This window comes from Acanthochromis polyacanthus, chromosome 3 (assembly GCF_021347895.1).
Source record: "Acanthochromis polyacanthus isolate Apoly-LR-REF ecotype Palm Island chromosome 3, KAUST_Apoly_ChrSc, whole genome shotgun sequence".
Lineage (NCBI taxonomy): Eukaryota > Metazoa > Chordata > Actinopteri > Pomacentridae > Acanthochromis > Acanthochromis polyacanthus.
This window is the reverse complement of record NC_067115.1, coordinates 19209093-19229900: the sequence shown is the minus strand read 5'-3', so window position 1 is coordinate 19229900 and position 20808 is coordinate 19209093. Positions and strand designations below refer to the sequence as shown.

The 20808-nt window shown below is 39.0% G+C and overlaps 1 protein-coding gene across 7 annotated transcripts in view; it reads right to left on the bottom strand.

Moving 5' to 3' along the window:
- Nucleotides 1-14089, bottom strand: part of myh10 (myosin, heavy chain 10, non-muscle) — a 67582-nt gene extending 53493 nt beyond the window's left edge. For 4 of the 7 annotated variants that reach the window (XM_022206801.2, XM_051946009.1, XM_051946008.1 and 1 more), the window contains exons 1-3: nucleotides 13916-14089; nucleotides 10432-10813; nucleotides 2578-2734 (exon numbers count right to left, since the gene is read on the bottom strand). In XM_022206801.2, the coding sequence (XP_022062493.1) occupies nucleotides 2578-2734; nucleotides 10432-10776 (502 nt within the window). In that variant the 5' untranslated portion in view covers nucleotides 10777-10813; nucleotides 13916-14089. The remainder of the gene's footprint in view (nucleotides 1-2577; nucleotides 2735-10431; nucleotides 10814-13915) is intronic. The other 3 variants (XM_022206802.2, XM_051946011.1, XM_051946013.1) reach the window with 1 other exon arrangement.
- Nucleotides 14090-20808: the final 6719 nt, after the last annotated feature.

Here is a 20808-nt window from a genome sequence, read left to right as displayed (position 1 = left end):
AAATACTACTTTAAATTCGGAAATTTAAAGAGGGGGCTTTAGTCTATCTCAGCTGACTTGGGGCCAAGGTAGGGGACACCTTGGACAGTCTATGACAGGGCTACACAAAGACAAACAGGCACACTCACATTCACACCTACGGACAATTTAGAATCACCAATTAACCTCACATGTTTTTGGACTGTGGAAGAAAACCCATTCATGCACATGGAGAATATGCAAACTCCATGCAGGATGATCTAAGGGATGTAAACCAGGGATCTTCTAGCTGCAAGGCCACGGTGCTATCCACCGGGCCACGGTGCTATCCACCGGGCCACGGTGCTATCCACCGGGCCACGGTGCTATCCACCGGGCCACGGTGCAGCGCTGGTATCAGTATCAGCCCTGAAAAAAAGCAGATCAGTCAATCCCTAGTAGTTATTTGTTTATTTAATGTATTTGCTTTAACTAGGCTAGGGTTGAACCTAACAATGATCTTAATTTACAAAACAAGGATCTTAATTTACAATTCATTCTATATTTTATCAATTAACTTTCATGAAAAATAGTCATTACAGTTTCAGAGATTAAACTTCAATGTCTTTACTCGCACATATAGTCACTATTCTGAGACTGCTTTATGGCACATGACGTATTTTTGCATCAAAACTGAATGAGTCAAAAACCAGAAATTCCTGTCATGTTGTCATTTAGATTTTTTTTCTCCATAAAATGTATTTTATTACAGTCTGTCAATATTGACAATAAAAAGTAAGCACCCTGATAGTAATTCCATTCATGGAACAGCAAAGCAGAAAGAAACTGATGGCAACTGCCAGTGTGTAGCTTTCCAATGACTTTATTGCCAGCTTGGAGAAAAGAGAAAGGAACCACTAACGCTCATCTATACAGCTGGTTATGCTCTTGTATTAACCAGGTTGCTGGAATGCTCAGGGCCAAAGCTGAACAGCAGCTGGCCTCCACTAATCTCCAACCTACAAACCTCCTTTTGAACCACAACTCTGTTAATTCTGATATGACCACAAATGGGTTGGACTAGCATTAAAAAATTACAGAGATGTACAGTAAACAAGGTGCATTTCGAAATGCTCGAGGGCAGAGGTCATTACTGCATTCAAGCCAAGGAAATACCCAACAAAAATATGTTGGAATCAAAGCATTGCTAATTGACAGGTCTCGCAGCCCTGCCCCCACGTGTTCATGACCATCCATGTAGAAACGCCGCCAAATAGAGGGTGTGAAGAAAAGAGAAGGCGGTAATAAGAAAAAACAAGCCAGACTAAATGACAGGTTGGCAGAGTTCCACACTAGTTAGAGTGGAGCTTCTGGAAATATGTCTCTCAGATTTGACAGCAACAAATGTAAAGACAATCAACTTCAGCTCAACACAGTAAGCATCATTAAAGAAAAAACTTTAAAAATATATGAGCTATGTATATAAAAAAATAATATAAACTGAGGTTAAAAGAAAGGATCAGCAAAAAAAAGTCTTGCAACTGCCACTAATCATATCAGCATGATGATATCCTCATGTTTTTGATCAAAGAGGGCAAAGTTATAGCCAAGCTTCTTGTTGACGCTTCGAAAACTTCCTTCTGTGCAACAACATGTGGAAAGCAAAGCCTAAAAGGACTGACGAGAGTGTCCAGTTTGTCACCACCCCCACTGGTCAGCCCTTACAATCACACAAAGGATCTATTGTCAAGCACAATGGGGTCACCCTCTCTGTTCTCGCTGGTCTGATCCCAGTCAGTCACTGCTCATAGAGCCTGGAAGCAAGCCAACAACCAAGCAAGGATCTTTGAAGACATCAATCGGCTTGGACTGCCCTCACTTGCAAGATTTTGTATTCCTAAATTAATTTAAACTGAGTAACACCACAACTAGAAGAGACTGGATGCAAGAGATGACAGCGAGTCAATTTTCCCGGGGACCTGAATACCTGGTAAAGTTTTACAAATACGCAACAGTCAGCTCTGTTAAGGGCAAGCAAACATAATAGGAAAGAAGCTTAAAGAGAGATGCTTAGAAAATGTTCTTAAGATAACTTCTTCATGAAACGACCTGATTTCAAGACACAAATCAGTGTGCTATGTATGTACTGTCAATGTATACCACTCAAGACACGACAACCACAAGATTTCACGTGAACTCATGTTGTTGCCACAAGTTCAGCTTTTTGGAATACATTCTGTGCATTCCTCACATTGCCAACAAACTCAAAATCTGGATGTGGAAAACAGAAACACCCCTAAAATTCTACAGAGAAATATGACTCGTTGTAGTCTTAAAGGCTAGTTAACACCGTTAAATCACTTCTGATGGCACGAACACACACAGAAACACTTAATAGCCAGTGAGAGTGACAATCCCATAGTGCTCCATTTGACTGTAAAATTTAAGTGCATAGATGTGACATTTTTATGCACCAAAAAGGCTTCAATCTGACACAAAACCTTTGAAACCAATATACTGACATTCACTGACATTTAAAGTGTTCCAAAGTAGCAAGTTCTGTAAGAGTGTTGGACTGAGAGAGAATCAACTACACACAGCAGTAACACTCTGGCTTACCTTGCAGCATGCATCTGTATGCAGACTCGGAGATGGCGTATATGTGAGGGGGCATTTCGTGCCTCTTTTTGCCCCTGTACATCTCTATGATGTTCTCTGAGTAGATGGGCAGGTTTTTGTAGGGATTTATGACCACACAGAAGAGACCAGAGTATGTCTGCAAAAAGAAAACATGGTTTCCTGTTAACTCATCACACAGCAGAATTAATGGCACTGTTGAAGTTTTATAGTATTTTAATATTGATGCACATTGGTTATATGGAGAAGCAAATGGACAATGAATCAGCACAAAAGGTCTGCGATCCTTTAAGTGCTCTGTTATAGGAACAATATGATTTTATTGGCTGCTGTCCATGTTTTTGTGCAGATTAAAATATAATTTGATGATTTTTATTACTCTTACTATAACTACACAAACAGTTTTTAGAGTTAGTGAAGTGCATCTGCGCCCAAATATCAACTTCATGCAACACAATGAGACTCAAGTAGAACAACTTCATATTCTTAACTCAAACCTTCCTGGCTTTACTCTCAGAGTCTTGCTTGCATGAGTCAGATTCACTGTAAATCCCTCCTTTCAGGCTGATGTGTACCACTTGTTCATGAGGCGGTGTGTATTTATGTTTTGTGAGGATTTGCATAATCGCATAAAACTGCCATAAAAGGCTACCATTTTGGCTTAGTTTCTGCGGACGTTTCATTCACAAAAATATTAAAGATAACTGAACCGTTCACCTAGCATGACCTGCAAAGCCCTCTGTAGGTCTGCTTCAAGTGCAGCACCAGAATAAATATTCAGCAGAGTAGAGAACACCTTGGAGAGCTCCCAACGTAAGCCAGGCAAGCTAAATACACTTGTCTTCTTGGCAAAAAAAAACAAACAAAAACAAAATGATTAGGTCTGCAAGACCTTGGCTAAACCAAAGGATGATCCTTTACTTTTTGGCTGGTTAATACTTGTAAGCTAAGGATTTAATTAAGCTACGTAAACCAATCATTTTTTAATTTGTAAAGACCTAGCTTCTATTTTGCATTCAAGTATTCATTTATTAGTAAAGCAAAATTTAAAAAAATAAAGTTAATACAACAGGAACTCAACCAGCAGAGGAAATATTTAGGCAAAAATGATTAATGACATTCAATTTTAATCAAAGCATTTAATTAAAAGCGATAAATAAATAAGTGCCAAAATAGGACAATGAAAATCATACACTAAAAGAAACTTGGTAAATCATTCTGATAACGATGAAATGCATCATACGTATATATTTTGTTTCAGATATTTTCAGTGTCATAAATAAACCAAATTCATTCAGATGTAGGTATTATGATTTAAATGACTTATTTTTCCTTTACTGACAGGCAGGCTATTTGTAAAGGACTCATATGACAAGTCTCATGAATTTTACTCGTCCTGAAGAGAAACTTCTGAGTTCAAAAAACTGGTGAATCCCACAAAGTCTCCTAAATCACTTGCAGGTGCCACTTAAAAATTAATCGATTCATATGAGCTGCTCCTAGATGAATCCCATTGTGTTGTGCAGTTTATAAATTCATGGCTCATCATCAGAAAACTGCACGACTGTTGGTTGCTGGCACACTGCCAAGCTCCCTACGGTATTCAAGATTCTTACTCCACTCACTTACCCTCCTCATATTTTTTTTGTCTCTATTGAATTAGCGAAAATTTTACTCCAAAATCCTTTTACTGACAACTGAAATTAAATGCAGGAGGCGGTGTTTTTAAATCCACAACAGTGTATCTGTCCTTCAGCTACATAATGCAGACAGACATGCTGTCAGACAGGCAAGGACAGGGTTAATCCCCGATATGTCTGCTGCTGCTGCTGCAGGAATATTAACTCTAAAGGGTAAGGGGTGGATGGCATACGGCACAGGCTGCCAGATTAACTTTGATGGGTAAATCATAACCACCTATCCCATCACAATGAAGCTTAAAATTAAAGTGAAAGCAGACTCACCACATCTTTTCCCCTCTTTCTGCTGACACTTTATTCTCTTATTCTTGTCATTCTCTTTGAAGTATGTATTCAAAACTTTTCTCAGCATCTCTTTTTCACCTTTCTGGTTTCTGTGCTTGACTTGACTGAAAAAGCACATTCTTTAAATGATGTTGTCTGTAGCAGCCAGTGGACTCCAGGGGGCCCAGGGCCTGCTAACCCAGTTGTTGAACTGGAACAATGGTGACACAACCAAAGCATGTTGGGTCTCCAGAGTGGATTATGTTTGAGAGATAGTGAGGTAGAGAAAGACTGAAAAATGTAACACAACTGTCACCTGACTGGAGGTTAAAAGCACACATTCATGCATACAAAATATACATCTGCACACTAATAATGTTACCCTAAAACCATATTGTAATGTTATTGCAACACTCAATCAGATCTGGGTAACAATTTAGTCACTTAATTTAAATAATAATATTATATAAACACCCACTTAAATTAGTTGTAGTTAGTTACATTGTTCCAGTAAACCAGAAAAAAAAGATGCCAAAAGAACAAAATAAATGAGCACCAAGAAAGAGATTGTGCTGAAATATAATATTGATGTATTAATGTATATTCTTTAAACTTTCACTAAAATCTATCTCCAAGTACAGCTTAACTAATAAAATTTTATTCAAACACTTCTGGTAATAGACCCAAAGCTACAAAAACCGTGTTAAAATTAAAACCCCCACAGATATCCGCATACTGTAGGAGCAGCACACTTAATGATATCACTGCTGGTGGTTGTGTTGTGCTGCAGCCCACGTGTGAGGAGGGTGGGGGTAAAGTCACCAGATGGCGACTCACCCACCCGCCCTCCCTGCCTCTTCCATGTGCACAGATGCTTTAGACACAACTCAGCGTTGCAACCTGGCCACAGAGGGATTTGTTGCTTTGGAATCACCAGCGGTATTTCCGAGCTGAACTCTAATATTGTTCTACATTTCTGGCACTGGCTTTGCAATGGAAAGACCTCGGTAACTGCAATAGACTGTAAACATTAAATTGATTACACAGTATGCGCCATAGCAGCATCACCAGAATAACCCCTTCCAGACCCCCTATAGTGGGCACAGTGCCAGGCAGACAGATCAGTGATCCTGACCCAGCACAGACCACAGGCAGCAGGGAGAGGGATGACTCAGCTGGCTGTCCTTGATGGTGAACCTCAGGGGGGTATTTGGGGGATTAGTGGAACTCTGACGGTAAGGGGTTGGCCGCCAACACAACCAGGGATAAAAAGATAGCAGCCAACAGCCCTAACAAGACACCAGAGTGTTGCGGTTCATTCGTGTCTTAAATGTAGAATTTTGACGACGGAATGTCTACTCACAGAAAAGTTACCAATAAATCATGACAGATGAACGAGCATACAAATCAGTCTGTGAGTTAACGCACGCTCGAGACCCCCACCCAGGGAAACTATGGTCAACAGAGAAAAACTCTGACACAGTTGAAAGGCTTGCTGGCTCTCCAAAAATGTCCAAATAAATGTCTGTGAACCAAGCGGTGCTTAGCAACAGGGTTTTCTCTCAATGGGAAAAGGCGAAAAGATTTCTGGGGGTCTCTACCATTGAAAGAATTCATTCCAATGTAACTTTGCTAAGTGGTCTTTATCATGTCTTTTGGTGTATCTTCGGTAACTTTACAAGGATATTAAAAATGCATTTGCCTAGCACAGCACATTTTAATTATTTCTGTTGGTGTGTAGACTGACTGAAGACTCAGCTAGATTTTCTAAATCACGAGGTGCTCTTAATCTCACTCAACAGCACTTGATTAAAATGGCAAACCTGTCATCAGTGTAGGCTTTTGACTGCTTAAGAGGGCAATCCAACCCAAATTCAAATGAAGCTAACAGATGAGGGTCTTCCTGAGTTAGTGGAACAAGGGCAATGACAGATAAAAAAAAATAAAACAATTATTTGAAAGACTGGGTGCAAATTATCTGTGAGAAATTACAGTTGAAGACATCTTGTGGTGCCTACTCCAAGCAGCAGTTTTCATACTGGACACTGGAGTATGATGTGCAATACTGTAATTTAAATAATATTCTAATTTATTACCTTGGTTTTACACAGTACTTCTTATATTGTAGCATTTCCTATTTAAAATTCTCAGATTTACTTTTGTTTATTTATTCTTTTACAGTCTGTTGTTGTTGCTAGGCAATGCTCTCTATACACCAAGTCAAACTCCTTGTGTGTACTCACTTAGCAATAAAGGCTTTCTGATTCTGATTCTGATGATGTTGCATAGAAACTGGGGTGAGCTGGTGTTTTACCTAAGGGAAAATCACAACAACTGGCTAAAAAGTCACACTAAAGGAAAAAATGGACAATACAGAGTATGAATTATTAGAGCCCAATTGATCGGTCAGCTGACATTAAGTCTTATATTTAATCAACATGGTACAGATAGATTGGTATCAGCATTTATGGTGTCAGATATACACCTTCTTTGCAGAAGATAATGCATAAAAAGATGTTTAGAATATTTTTTTTTAAATACTGTCATCACATATTTGTCATCATACATTTATCTATTGGAGCAACGCCGACTCCATTCTTCACAATACTCTCAATACTGACTGCAGCACTCCATCAGCAGATATATCAATATCAGAATTTCTTAATCCCTAAAACTGGAGCTTCAAAAGTGCTCTAGTCATCAGCATTCTGATTTGTGATGATAATAATGATTTTACTGCTGTAGTCATGCAGCACAATCATGTAAATGTTATTTGGGTCCAATAAAGCACCTACATGAAGATAAAGCACTGCTGCTTAGCTGACTCATTAATATGTGGGCTAAAAATACAAATCTTGGGCCAGCCTGATGGTTATTTTTTCTTGATAAAAGATGCTAAAAAGAGAAAAGTCTTGTGACCAGGTTTCAGTTGTGAACAAAGACACCAATAAGAGGCAGGCTTAAAGAAACAGCCTGCCGATATAAGTGTTCACGCAAAGCTGTCAGTCTGGAGCTGCCATCTATCCTCTTCAGGATGCACAATCTGCACCACTGGACATACAAAGGATCAGTGCCCTGTATTCAATAATATTTATCCAGTTTTCTTTTCTCCTGAGCCACTGGGTCAGAACATAATTGGTAATCATGGTATATCCATCAAAAATTCATTGACTGAAACATGTTGTCAGCTTCAACAGTTTCCAGTTCCTCCAGCCCAGAGACTCTTTGTCCTTTGTAATCTTCGGCCAACATACTTGACACGTTGTAACTATCACATTTACAATCTTGAATCCTGTGTGAATGGAAGCCCGCAAAGAGGTTATGTCAGTGCTATGTGATGTTGGTCCAATTTATAAGGCCACACAATCCTCAAAAGCAGGACAGGAAAACACGCTGAGTCAGGAATGCTATAGCAGCTGACTAACGGTTCTGCATGCTTCTAACTCAAGCCTCTTAAAAACTCCCTCTTCATTAACTTCCCACTTGGGGGCATTGGCTTTGACGAGAAATCAAAAAGATGGTAATATGGCAACGCATAAAATGACTAAGCTCACAGATTAGAAGAAAGGCTGAACAGTAATAAACATTTAAAAGCTGACATGGATTGGCTGTTAATCATGTATCAGTCTTCTCATGGCAAAACTGAAAAATTCAGTTATTTGAGCAGAGACAGATGTTGCTTATCAGTGAACACAAAGAGCTCTGTTAAGGCGGTTTGGTTACAGTGTGACTCAGCACTGGCCTGCCAGAGCTAAGAGATGGGGCTGGGGTCATTTCTCTCTTCTTTACAAGCCCTCTGAAAATACAAACATGTTCTTTGCTTTGCCTTTTTTGAACTGAACAAATAAAAAGTGAACTTGATTACAATAAAGCTGTAGCTTATGTAGGAAAAATGGTGGAAAGGTCATACTGCACCTTGAATTTTGTTATAGAACATACAGAGGGAGAATCTGGAACCGATTATTAACTTTTCTCGAGCGACCTACGAAGAGGTTACCAATGATTTATGTTGCAACATTTCCTTTGAGAGTTCTTATAAGGTCATGGGCAGCAAACACGTGGCAAAGCTCACAATGCTGCACGTTGCCTGGTCTAATGACAGGCTCAGATACACTACATTTATGATATAGCTTTATGTAGTGGTAACATATTCAGCTGCAATAAACTGGAAGAGCAGAGGAATATATATAAAACAACAAAACAGGGCATTTTTAACTTTCTCTATGTTTGCAGTTGCCATTTTTATTAGTTGTATGATGTGTGCATAACATTAAGAAATGTTTATTTTTGTAAAATAAGCAATCAAAGAAATTCAGATCCAATATTCAGCCAGGCCAATAGTCTGTCAATCCCTACATTTAGGTCAAGTAAAGTGGGAAAAATATATAGTACAAATAAATCACTCCACTTGGGAGAAATTGAATGTCTCTCCAAGTTCCACCAGAATAGTACTACCTACATATGCATTTTTTCCTTTAATCAATCCACTCAGGGACATAATGCTGTGTGGCTGATGGTTTGGCAGGCCATCTACAGGATTATGACAGTGATGTCATTATGCCCCATCAACACAAACACTACACAGAGTCTTCATTAACCTTTCAAATGTCATGACTTCATCCATAAAGCCTCCAAAGCTGCATCTTACTGGCCAAGGCAGAAAACCACAGAAGTACTTTCTACTGCAGCTCATTTCTTTTAAAACCTAACACAAGCAGAACACTTGAGGAACCAGCCCTTGACCTTAAATGAAAGATCTGGTTTTAATGACTTGACTTTAAGAGGTGAATGGTTTCAGACAACACCAGCTTTATACAGTTGTTCTGATAACGTCTACCATCTAAAATTTTCATTAAAGCATATAATTAGCGTTGGAGTGAAAAAGCAGTAATTTGTCATCTTCATTTTGTAACCCCAGTAAAACCCAGTTTCTCTTTTATTGGATTGTGACAATGCCTTCAAGTGTGAACTCCAGAGCTGAGGCCTGAGTCTCAGGTGATCCACCAGCTCTGTATCTGGGCTATTCCAGGAATGCATGTCATTAAATGGGCCATAATCACAGGGGAAATCAGCAGATTATATGGGACATGATGGCTTACTCGCTGAAGGAAATGTGTTTCTTAGTGTCTTGAATTCCAAACCCAAGTATAAAATGCTATGGAGATATCTAAATGTTTGCTTGGAATGGACCAAATATGTTTAATAAGCATGCTATGTATGTTTTACAGTTCACCAAGTCATCTTAAAAACACAGCGTAATACTCTCACACACACATCCATATTCTCAATTTTAGACTTAGAACATTACTGCAAATTAAAGGTCCCATGAGAATATAGTATTGAGGTAAATTGCACTACATTACATTACACTGCTGACTGATAAGTCTTACCCAGTGATTACAACCAAACAAAAAACAACAAACTGTGAGTTTAATCATGACCTTATATGAGCAATGTTCTGCTGCTTTGTTAAAGTCCTTTTAGCTAATAGGAGCGCATGTGATGAAGAAACCTTTCTCCACCTAATTAAACTATTACTGAGGCCATCTAACAACTTGGTGGGTCTCACAAATAACCACATAACACTCACTCACATGTTATTGCAACAAAAACTGAGCAAAGCCAGTAAGATAGATTCACCTCCATGTCAAAACATTGCAGGATACTGTCATTTCAGCTCCTATTTATCAGTTGGCTGCTCTTATCCCAATAATTAAATGCAATAAGGTATTTGACATTGTAATGACACAGATAACAAAAACTCTTACTATGACAAAGTGATAAATCGTTCCAACTAAACCGACTATCCAAATGATCATTTGTCAAACCTAAAGAATTTTTTATAGCGTTTTAATGAATTTGAAACACTTACATAGATGAGGCCAGAGTAGTATCGGTCTTTGAGATTGTGAAGCACAGATGCCTCGTTCAGGCAGGTGAGTTCAGCCATGTCCTCCACCTTGCTGAACTTTGGCGGGTTCATCTTCTGGATGTCATCCTTGTTGACCACCGCCTTCTTCCCGTTCTCTGCCAGCTCTACCACCACCTCATCTCCACGCTCCTCGCGAATACTTGCAGCCTCGAAGCCATGGCGTTCTGATGGGATCCATATTAGCCTCTTGGCAGTCCAGTCGGCCTGGGCCGCTGGGTTGTACACCACAGCGCGGTCCACAAAAAGGTACCGCTCTGGGTCCTCCTGCCCACTCCTCTGTGACATTGCTGCTGGAGACCAGAAGCAGAAGATTCTAGGCCACCTGTGATGAGGAGAGATAGTACTATGTTCAACTGACCAGCAAAAAAAAAACAATGCTGTGACGGGTAACATCGCACTAGAGAATTGCCGAAACAGCTCCTTTTCTTGTCACACATTTGACTTCTGTATAATTCTGTATAAGTGCAAACAAATTAGAAATTTAAGTTGACTCATATTAGCTGGTTTAGGCCAAATATTATATATGATTTTGTACAAAGGTAAGGAAAAAAGTGTGCTTGGTTGTAGTTAAGGTATAAAAACCAGCACGAAAATTGACAGTGCCGTATTTTGAAGAATCAGTGACAATGCATGAGAGAAATACTCACCACCGAAGTTAATACTAATGTTCCAGCAAAAGAGCTGAAAGCAACACATTTGCTACAAAGAAAGGATTGCCCTTCCATTACCTTCTCTATTTACATCACAGTAAGATTTCTGATTAGGTTATTTGGGGATGGGCCAATGTTTGTAAGGTCTATAGACTGTAAACTTGTTATCGTGCCTTGCTTGGTTTATAATGATGCAAATTAGAATCACTGACATTCAAAAGCTAGCCCTATGTGAGTGAGGGACTTTTGAGGACTACCTGCCACAGTACATGAAATTTTATATCACAATACCAGTTGTTTATGTTAAAATATTTTCTGAAAAACTGACAGCATTATGCAGCCCTGCTGATTGATTCACAAAGCTGACCATAATGGCCAGCTAAAGATGTTAAAAGGAGAACTACTGGTTAACAGGTATAGCCAAATCACTAACGGTTGCTATTTATAGCAGATTATAATAAAGACTGCATATCATTCAGGCTTGATGGTAAGCTATTTACAGTAGATCTAACTATATAATATGACCATTTCAGTAAGGATATCGATTATGCCAAGCTCCAAACAATACAGCTGAATATTGCTGGTGGTCGACTGTTTTAATGATGACTCAGTTTCTGTAAAGGCTGTTAAGCGTTGGCTCAGAGAAACCTCAGACAGCAATGACTAGAACCCTTCAAATAACAACTGATCGCTTCCAAAAGAAGCTGCGGCTTCATTATCAAATGCTGCTGTTTCTAATTATAACATTATTGTTTCACTGAACAAATTATTTAGAACAAGTGTACTTCAGGGCATGTCTAGTTGACTGACAAGTGTCACAGCAAATTACAGTCATGCATGGAGTTTGCGGTTGTCCTGTCATTACTCTGCAGGGGGCTGCGAAGACTAGTCTTACATTAAGGTACCACAATTAGAAAATGTGGGTCATCGACAAACAAAGGACCCTCTTGGTGCTCATTCATACAATATATGCACAACATGCTGAAGAAAAAATAAAAGTGAGCGCTAATAAAGTACAAATAATCCCAGTGTCTAGTAATTCACGTTGAGAGGATCATTTTCTCGAACTAAATTATACAGAATAAATGTCACAGGGAGCACCTGCTATTTTATTGTCATTTTCATGCATGTTTTCTGTCTAAATGAAAGTCTTTGAAATTACTTGGTTTCTGTTGTTTAATTTGTTCACTGTATTTTTCCAGAAAGATCTGTTTGGCCCACACAAAAACACGTGAGTGAAGCCTCCATCCCTGTGCATAACCAACCCACACATACAGCAACTTCACCAGCAAAAGCAAATTAAACTGTGACGGCATTGTTCAACAAAAACAAAGAAAAACATCATTTTTTTTGTATTTTCTACCTAATTTATCCTATTGATCTGGTAATTAATTAGATGGTTGGCAGAGATCCTTTGATGGTCATTATTTTATCATTTTTTAAAACATTTCTCAATTTCAGCTTCTCAAATGTGAGGATTTGTTGATATTTATTGGCTACTTTCAGAGAATATTGTATATTTTCAGGTATTAAATTGCTGGTCAGACAAAACAAGCAAGTTGAAGATGTTACCCTAAGCTTCAGGCAATGATGACTGGCATTTTCTTACATTATACAGGCAACATGATTCATAAAGAAAGTAATCTGCAGATACACATATACTTTTGAACATACACCTAAATTAAAGAAGCCACCTTGGGCTTCGGAAAAGAGTGAGGGTCTTTTAAAAAACAATTTTCAAACATTTTATGCACCACACAAACAATCAATAAAATAATAAAGCAATAAAGTGAAATGCAGCTCTACATTTAGGGGGTGACTTTTCCACAGCGTGAGCTGAAAACAAAAAAGAGTAACTGCTATAAAACTTGGCACTTGATGCCTTCCACAGCTGATGCAGGGACAAGTCATGACAGGAAGTACCACTCCAGTTTGTATCTTATTAACCTCAGCTGATGAACGCTCGGAGAGATATTTAACCTACAATCAGTCCCATGCTTAAATCAGGCGCTGGTTAGAATCTGGGTCAGGTCACGGGATGGTGGACCAGTGTGGCTGCTGGCTGTCTACTTACTGCATCTCCTCAGTCATTTTCATTCCTCATTCAATCCCTGTCTATCACAGTACAATATCACAGCAAAGAAGGTTCGAGAAATTTCACTTAGCCGTTGAAAACAGCTCGTGGTGGGCTGATATGTAGCTCTGCCAGGCCAAACAGCTGCATCGGCGAGGTTAGCTTGCTAGCGTTAGCTCAAAGTTGGCGTGCTGTGCTTCATATCCCAGCCGTTCGAAAAGATGCCTGCAAGGACTCGACAGCACCGGTTAACCACTTAACCAGAGGGGTTGTACGAGTGCTTTTATTACGGCAAAACGCAATAAGGCGGAGAAATATTCATGCGTTGTCTAATTTCAAACAGGGAGTTTCAGGGATGAACTGTGCAGCCTCCTTAGGCAAAATCCCATCATGGGTGTGGATGGCTCAAAGACGTCTGGGTGGGGATAAAAGCAGGCGGACAATGACCACGCCGTTTCACATTAGCTCTCAAAGGTTAAACTTCTAAAATGAGGCACCTGCGGCACAAATATCAATTTGAAACCGTTAAAGGGTGATACAAAGAGCACAATGGCTCTGCGGCGCCGGCTAACATTAGCAAAGCTGATGGTCCTCCATCATTAAAAAGTCATGGCACAATAATCCGCTAGCTAACGGATCCCGCTGCTAACCTCCACATCCTCACTGAATTTCACGGTCCCGGCTGCTCTGCTCAACTTACCGCACACAGTCGATGAAGAAACTCCGTCCAGGCGTCTATTAGTGTCCAGAAGATGAATATAATAGTCCTCAAATGCGTGCTAAAATAGTCCCTTCTTTCGCCCGCTCTCTCATCAGTGGTACTCCCCCACCATCCAGCACTCTCTCAACCGAACTCTCCCCGGCCCGGGAGGATGCACAGCACCGCCGCACTCCTCTCTGGCAACGCCCACAACAGAAAGATGGATTTTGATTGGCTGCCAAAGTCTAATACCTCGCTGTGATTGGCTTAGAAATAATATCCATCCCAAAACTTTAGTAGTTGACGACTGCCGCCCAACATGTCAACACCTGCAGACCGGTGGATGCTGCTCCTACTGCAGCCTGATGTGGCTGTAGGACGTTCGGTTTGTCATTGACATTTATATTTATCATCCTCTGCTACACATGTATGATAATAATATATTCTGCAAATGTGGCATCTTCTATAATTCTAACCTTATTGAGAAGGATGTCGTTACTGTGCAATTTTTTGTATTTTCTTGTATGTAGTACTAATATGTCCCTATTATATATCAACCTATTATCTACAAACTCACCTCTCTACCTACACATGTATGAATCTTGCCTAATTCTTTGTCCTGTTTTGTTAGTGTTGCATCTTTAATTGCAATAATGTTCTACCTTGGTATTATCGAAAATATTGTCATACAATAAAATAAATGGCATTTAAATTTATCATTCTCTGCTACACACACATGATCAAAGAAGACAATGTCAACAAATATGGCATTTTCTATAACTACTAATCCTATTGTAATAAATCCTGTCATTGTTTCAATTTTTTGCCTTGTTTGCAGTGTAATTATTTTTTATTTCTATATTCTTCTTTCCAGTATCTACAGAGTAACCTGATACATGTAGATAGGTAATCTCTGTGTCCTGTACTGTCGTTGTTGTTGCTGCTGATTTTACTGCATCTTATATCTAATTTTAAAGAAGTGCAACCTCACATATCAAACACATCAACTGATGATAAAGTCTATTGTCTGTTATCTGTTATCTGGTTTCATTATTTTTACTTTAATCAACAATCTCAAATTGTTCTACAGTTTCTACTGTCATACTTTAGCTCACTGGTCACCTGTAAAATATTTTAACTTGTATTTGCACTGCCTTCAGGGGCCTTAACAAATACATTTTGATGGATTTTTTGTACTATATTTCATATTCGATGGTATTTTAATTTCATACTCTATTATATACTGTTCTCTATCATATTAAGTAATTAGTTTGCTCAGGAAGATGAGAAAACTTCACTACTTTTGCCCTTCAACTAGTACAAATGTTTATTATGTGGCATCCCACAACAGCAAATTATGTACTTGATCATTTAAAAAAATACTGTATGTAGCTTTAACTTTACTTTTAGTGTACTATATTTAAATTGTTTAAGTATCTTTTCTGTGATTATTATTATATTCTTCTTCACAGTATCTTCAGACTAATCTTTCTACTTTCATGTGTGTGTCTTGCATATTTTTGTCTTGTTCTGTTGTTGTTGTTGGTTGCTGCATCTTTAATATATGCCTAATTGTTAATAAAGTGCCACCGTGCTAACATATATTGAACATGTAAAACTGATCAAATGATGGACATTTGCATTTATCTTTCTCTGCTATACACGTACAATCAAAGATATAAATAAATTGATCCTATATGATCAATATGATCCTATTGTGCATGCTGATACTGGGTCATTTGTAAAACTTTCTTTTTAAATTAAAAATTCATTCTTTTGTGCAACAGTCATACATTGCTTAACAGTTTATATTTATTCATATTTTTCCAGCATTTTTGGTTGCTGCATCTCTAATATGTCTAATTTTCAAAAACAAAAGTTCTACCTTATGATCATATATTAAAGATATATATACACACACACACACATATATATATATATATATAGTAATAGCAAACTTGAATAAAAACCATATGCCTGCTTTGATTGAATATGCTTTTCCAATCAGACCTTCATATCCAGCCAATGATTTAGACTGGTAACACAATATACTGTGTTTGAATAGCGCCCTCTGTAGCACAAGAAGAGGCATTGCTACTGCTGAATATCTACTTCTCGCTAAAATATGTCAGAAACAGTTTTTTTTAAAACAAAAATAATACAGACGGCAGAAGTCTTCTTATTGTGATTGTAAAATACAAGTAGTTTCCAGGGAATCTAAATGTGTTAATGGATGAGGTGCAGGCTTTCTGCTTCAAACTCTGTGCACGTTCACATTAAAGGGAAGCGTTTAACACATTATGTAACTTTTATTTTGCACAAAATGAAACAATTGTGTGCAGATTCTTAAGTCAAAAGGTTGTTTTAATGGAGAACAATGAGGAACATAAAAAGTATGATGGTGAAAAGTGCTGCTACTGCAAATGAGGCAAGACAAGAATGCTCAGGCATGTCAGACTAAACAATATCGAATCTTGACCAGACTTAAGTTTTCTTCTTCTGCACCATCTGCCTTACTAAGGGTAATAATAGAGGTTGAGAAGGCTTGAACGTGCTCACAGCCTTAGATTGGGAGAAGTAAATAGGAACAGGGTTTAAAGATGAGGTGATCTGTAGGATCTATACAATGATTTAAGGTGTCTGCAGTTGACAGAGGCAACCTACATGATATTCTGAGATGTCTTCAGCTACAAAGAAATATCTTAGTGAGGAGAAAGAGAGTAATTTTTCCTTCACAGAATGTTCCTTTCTGATCAAAAGATCAAACCAAAACACTAAATCCAAAGTGGAAATTACAACATGGGGAACCCTGGTCAGAGAATCCCAGAACTGATCCTGTAATATTCAGAACAACATTTCAAATAAGAATGCAAAATTACCACATTCTCAAATATAGATTATGATATTTAAAAGGATATAAAATCAAACATAAATTGTGTGATACAAATCAAACAATAGACCATGAGCCTCAAAGCTTTATGTAGGTAGGAACAAAAACCCAATGGAAAAAAGTTTTCCTACAGCCCCCCCTATAAATTTGGAAAGAGATGGACTACACCAAATTCATGGAGCGACAATCCTAGAGATCTGCATAACAGTTCAGTAGCCCTAAGAGCTTCACTTTAAACAGGCAACACAGTTACTGTCTCATTACTTAAATGATTTTTACAAACCAATCATATAAGGCACACCTGATTATTATATTACAGCAAAACTCATACATGTGAACTAGGTGTGATGTGAGTGTGAGTGTCATGGTGTCACACGGCGCTCCCATGATTGTGTTTGAAGTATGTGTTGTGTGTATGTGTGTTGTGTGACTGTAAGATCTCTCTAACTGATCCGATCTAATCTGTCATGTATTCATTCCTTCAGAGACTGGGAATGATGTTTTAAAACCTCTCATCTCTCAGATCAATACAACTCTAAAAAACTGGCATAATAATGTAACATGTAAATCAGTATAAAGCTCGCGACAAATTTAGTAAAATTAACAAATCCCAATAACAATATTTGACCACTAATCATTGATTCATCACAATATAAACACTTCAATCACAGCATCATATCCAGTTAATATTCTTGATTATTCTTTTCATTTTTCAAATTTAGCATTTAAACGTTGAAATCCAAATCTTGCAACCAACTATTACTGTCCTCCATGTCGATACCACAATCTGAATTATATGGAGGGGCCCACTGATCCATCGCAACGTCTTCACTTACAATTCCATTATTTACCACAATTTGATGTGCTTAGTTAACAATGGTATTGGTGGTACTTTTCACCATGGTGACAATACAGCAGACTATGAACACAAAAGAAAACACAAACATTAAAATTGAGGTTAAAAATCTGACCAGATCTGCACCCTAAGACCCGAACAGTCCTGAAAAGTTCCCAAAATCAAAACCATGCCTTTCATGTAACTCCTTCATGCCCTGAGCCATATCATGTACCACGTTCTTGAATGGTAAATGGTCTGTATTTATATACACACGTGGACAAAATTGTTGGTACCCCTCAGTTAAAGAAGGAAAAACCCACAATTCTCACTGAAATCACTTGAAACTCACAAAAGTAACAATAAATAAAAATTTATTGAAAATTAAATAATCAAAATCAGCCATCACTTTTGAATTGTTGATTAACATAATTATTTAAAAAAACAAACTAATGAAATAGGGCTGGACAAAAATGATGGTACCCATAACTTAATATTTTGTTGCACAACCTTTTGAGGCAATCACTGCAATTAAACGATTTCTGTATTTGTCAATGAGCGTTCTGCAGCTGTCAACAGGTATTTTGGCCCACTCCTCATGAGCAAACAGCTCCAGTTGTCTCAGGTTTGATGGGTGTCTTCTCCAAATGGCATGTTTCAGCTCCTTCCACATATGTTCAATGGGATTCAGATCTGGGCTCATAGAAGGCCACTTTAGAATAGTCCAACGCTTTTCTCTCAGCCATTCTTGGGTGTTTTTGGCTGTGTGTTTTGGATCGTTGTCCTGTTGGAAGACCCATGACCTGCGACTGAGACCAAGCTTTCTGACACTAGGCAGCACATTTCTCTCCAGAATGCCTTGATAGTCTTCAGATTTCATCGTACCTTGCGCACTTTCAAGACACCCTGTGCCAGATGCAGCAAAGCAGCCCCAAAACATTACTGAGCCTCCTCCATGTTTCACCGTAGGGACAGTGTTCTTTTCTTCGTATGCTCGGTTTTTGAGTCTATGAACATAGAGTTGATGTGCCTTACCAAAAAGCTCCAGTTTGGTCTCATCTGTCCAAAGGACATTCTCCCAGAAGCTTTGTGGCTTGTCAACATGCATTTTTGCAAATTCCAGTCTCGCTTTTGTATGAGTTTTTTTCAGCAGTGGTGTCCTCCTTGGTCGTCTCCCATGAAGTCCACTTTGGCTCAAACAACGACGAATGGTGCGATCTGACACTGATGTACCTTGGCCTTGGAGTTCACCTTTAATTTCTTTGGAGGTTGCTCTGGGCTCTTTGGATACAATTCCAACGATCCGTCTCTTCAATTTGTCATCAATTTTCCTCTTGCGGCCACGTCCAGGGAGGTTGGCTACTGTCCCGTGGGTCTTGAACTTCTGAATAATATGAGCCACTGTTGTCACAGGAACTTCAAGCTGTTTAGAGATGGTCTTATAGCCTTTACCTTTAAGATGTTTGTCTATAATTTTTTTTCGGATGTCCTGGGACAATTCTCTCCTTCGCTTTCTGTTGTCCATGTTCAGTGTGGTACACACCTTTTCACCAAACAGCAGGGTGACTACTTGTCTCCCTTTAAATAGGCAGACTGACTGATTATGAGTTTGGAAACACCTGTGATGTCAATTAAATGACACACCTGAGTTAATCATGTCACTCTGGTCAAATAGTTTTCAATCTTTTATAGAGGTACCATCATTTTTGTCCAGGCCTGTTTCATTAGTTTGTTTTTTAAAATAATTATGTTAATCAACAATTCAAAAGTAATGGCTGTTTTTGATTATTTAATTTTCAATAAATTTTTATTTATTGTTACTTTTGTGAGTTTCAAGTGATTTCAGTGAGAATTGTGGGTTTTTCCTTCTTTAACTGAGGGGTACCAACAATTTTGTCCACGTGTGTAGCGCTTTACTATACCTGCAAGGTACCCAAAGCGCTTTACAGGATACGTCACATTCACCCATTCACACACTGATGGCAGAAGCTGCCGTGCAAGGCGCTAACCCCAACCCCATGAGGAGCAATTAGGGGTTCGGTGTCTTGCTCAGGGACACCTCGACATGAACACAACGGGCCGAGGATCAAACCGGCAACCCTCTGGTTACAAGACGGCCACTCTACCCACTGAGCTATGCCGCCCCTTTACTTTACTTCTGCTGTAGCATCAGAGATGTAAGAGTAGCATTCAACACCTATCACTTTGCAAGTTCCTCCCTGAACTGCAGAGCAACAGTTTTAAGCTCCTGTAGTTCTTTACGCTCTGCTAACAATACCACAGCTTGAAGCATTGAGGTGACTTTCTCGCACCTTGGAGAGAATCCTAATTTCCTTATGTGAGATGTGGACACCATATGAAAGGAGAATAAAACCCATTGCATGTTCACTCTGAGACACTTTTCTTTCATGCCTACTTAGTGGATTATGTAATAAAGCTATCTCTGCTGGTTGCACTTCTCTGACCAGTGGGACTAGGTAAGCCAAAGAGCAAACACCATTTAGCACAGAGTAAGGCATGCAGATATATGCGTTATCACCGCAAACCAAATACACCCTGTCCCCAAGAGGAGATTGTTTTATCACTGCAGGTATTTCAGAATTACACTTACTCATCCCTAATTGTTCATTAACAAGGAGTCCTACACCACTGAAGCATAAGCATCCATTTTGCAGTTCCTGCACCTAAATAGGTGGCAGGTATTAATTACAAATTCTAAGGGGAGGTTCATCACTTGAGAAAGCAAATGAACAATTATGCACATTCACAGTAATTCTTATCACCTTCTGTGTTCCAAACCAAGATTGGGTTTCCAGTAGCATATCAACTAACACTGAGGGAGTGAAAGGTTCCATCCATCCATTCATTCATTCTCTATACACCGCTTTATCCTCACTAGGGTCGCGGGGGGTGCTGGAGCCTATCCCAGCTGACTCAGGCAAAGGCAGGGGACACCCTGGACAGGTCGCCAGTCCATCGCAGGGCTACATATACAGACAAGCAATCACTCTTGCATTCACACCTACGGACAATTTAGAGTGTCCAATTAACCTCAGCATATTTTTGGACTGTGGAAGGAAGCCGGAGTGCCCGGAGAAAACCCACGCATGCACAGGGAGAACATGCAAACTCCATGCAGAAAGATCCCAGGCCCAGGCTGGGATTTGA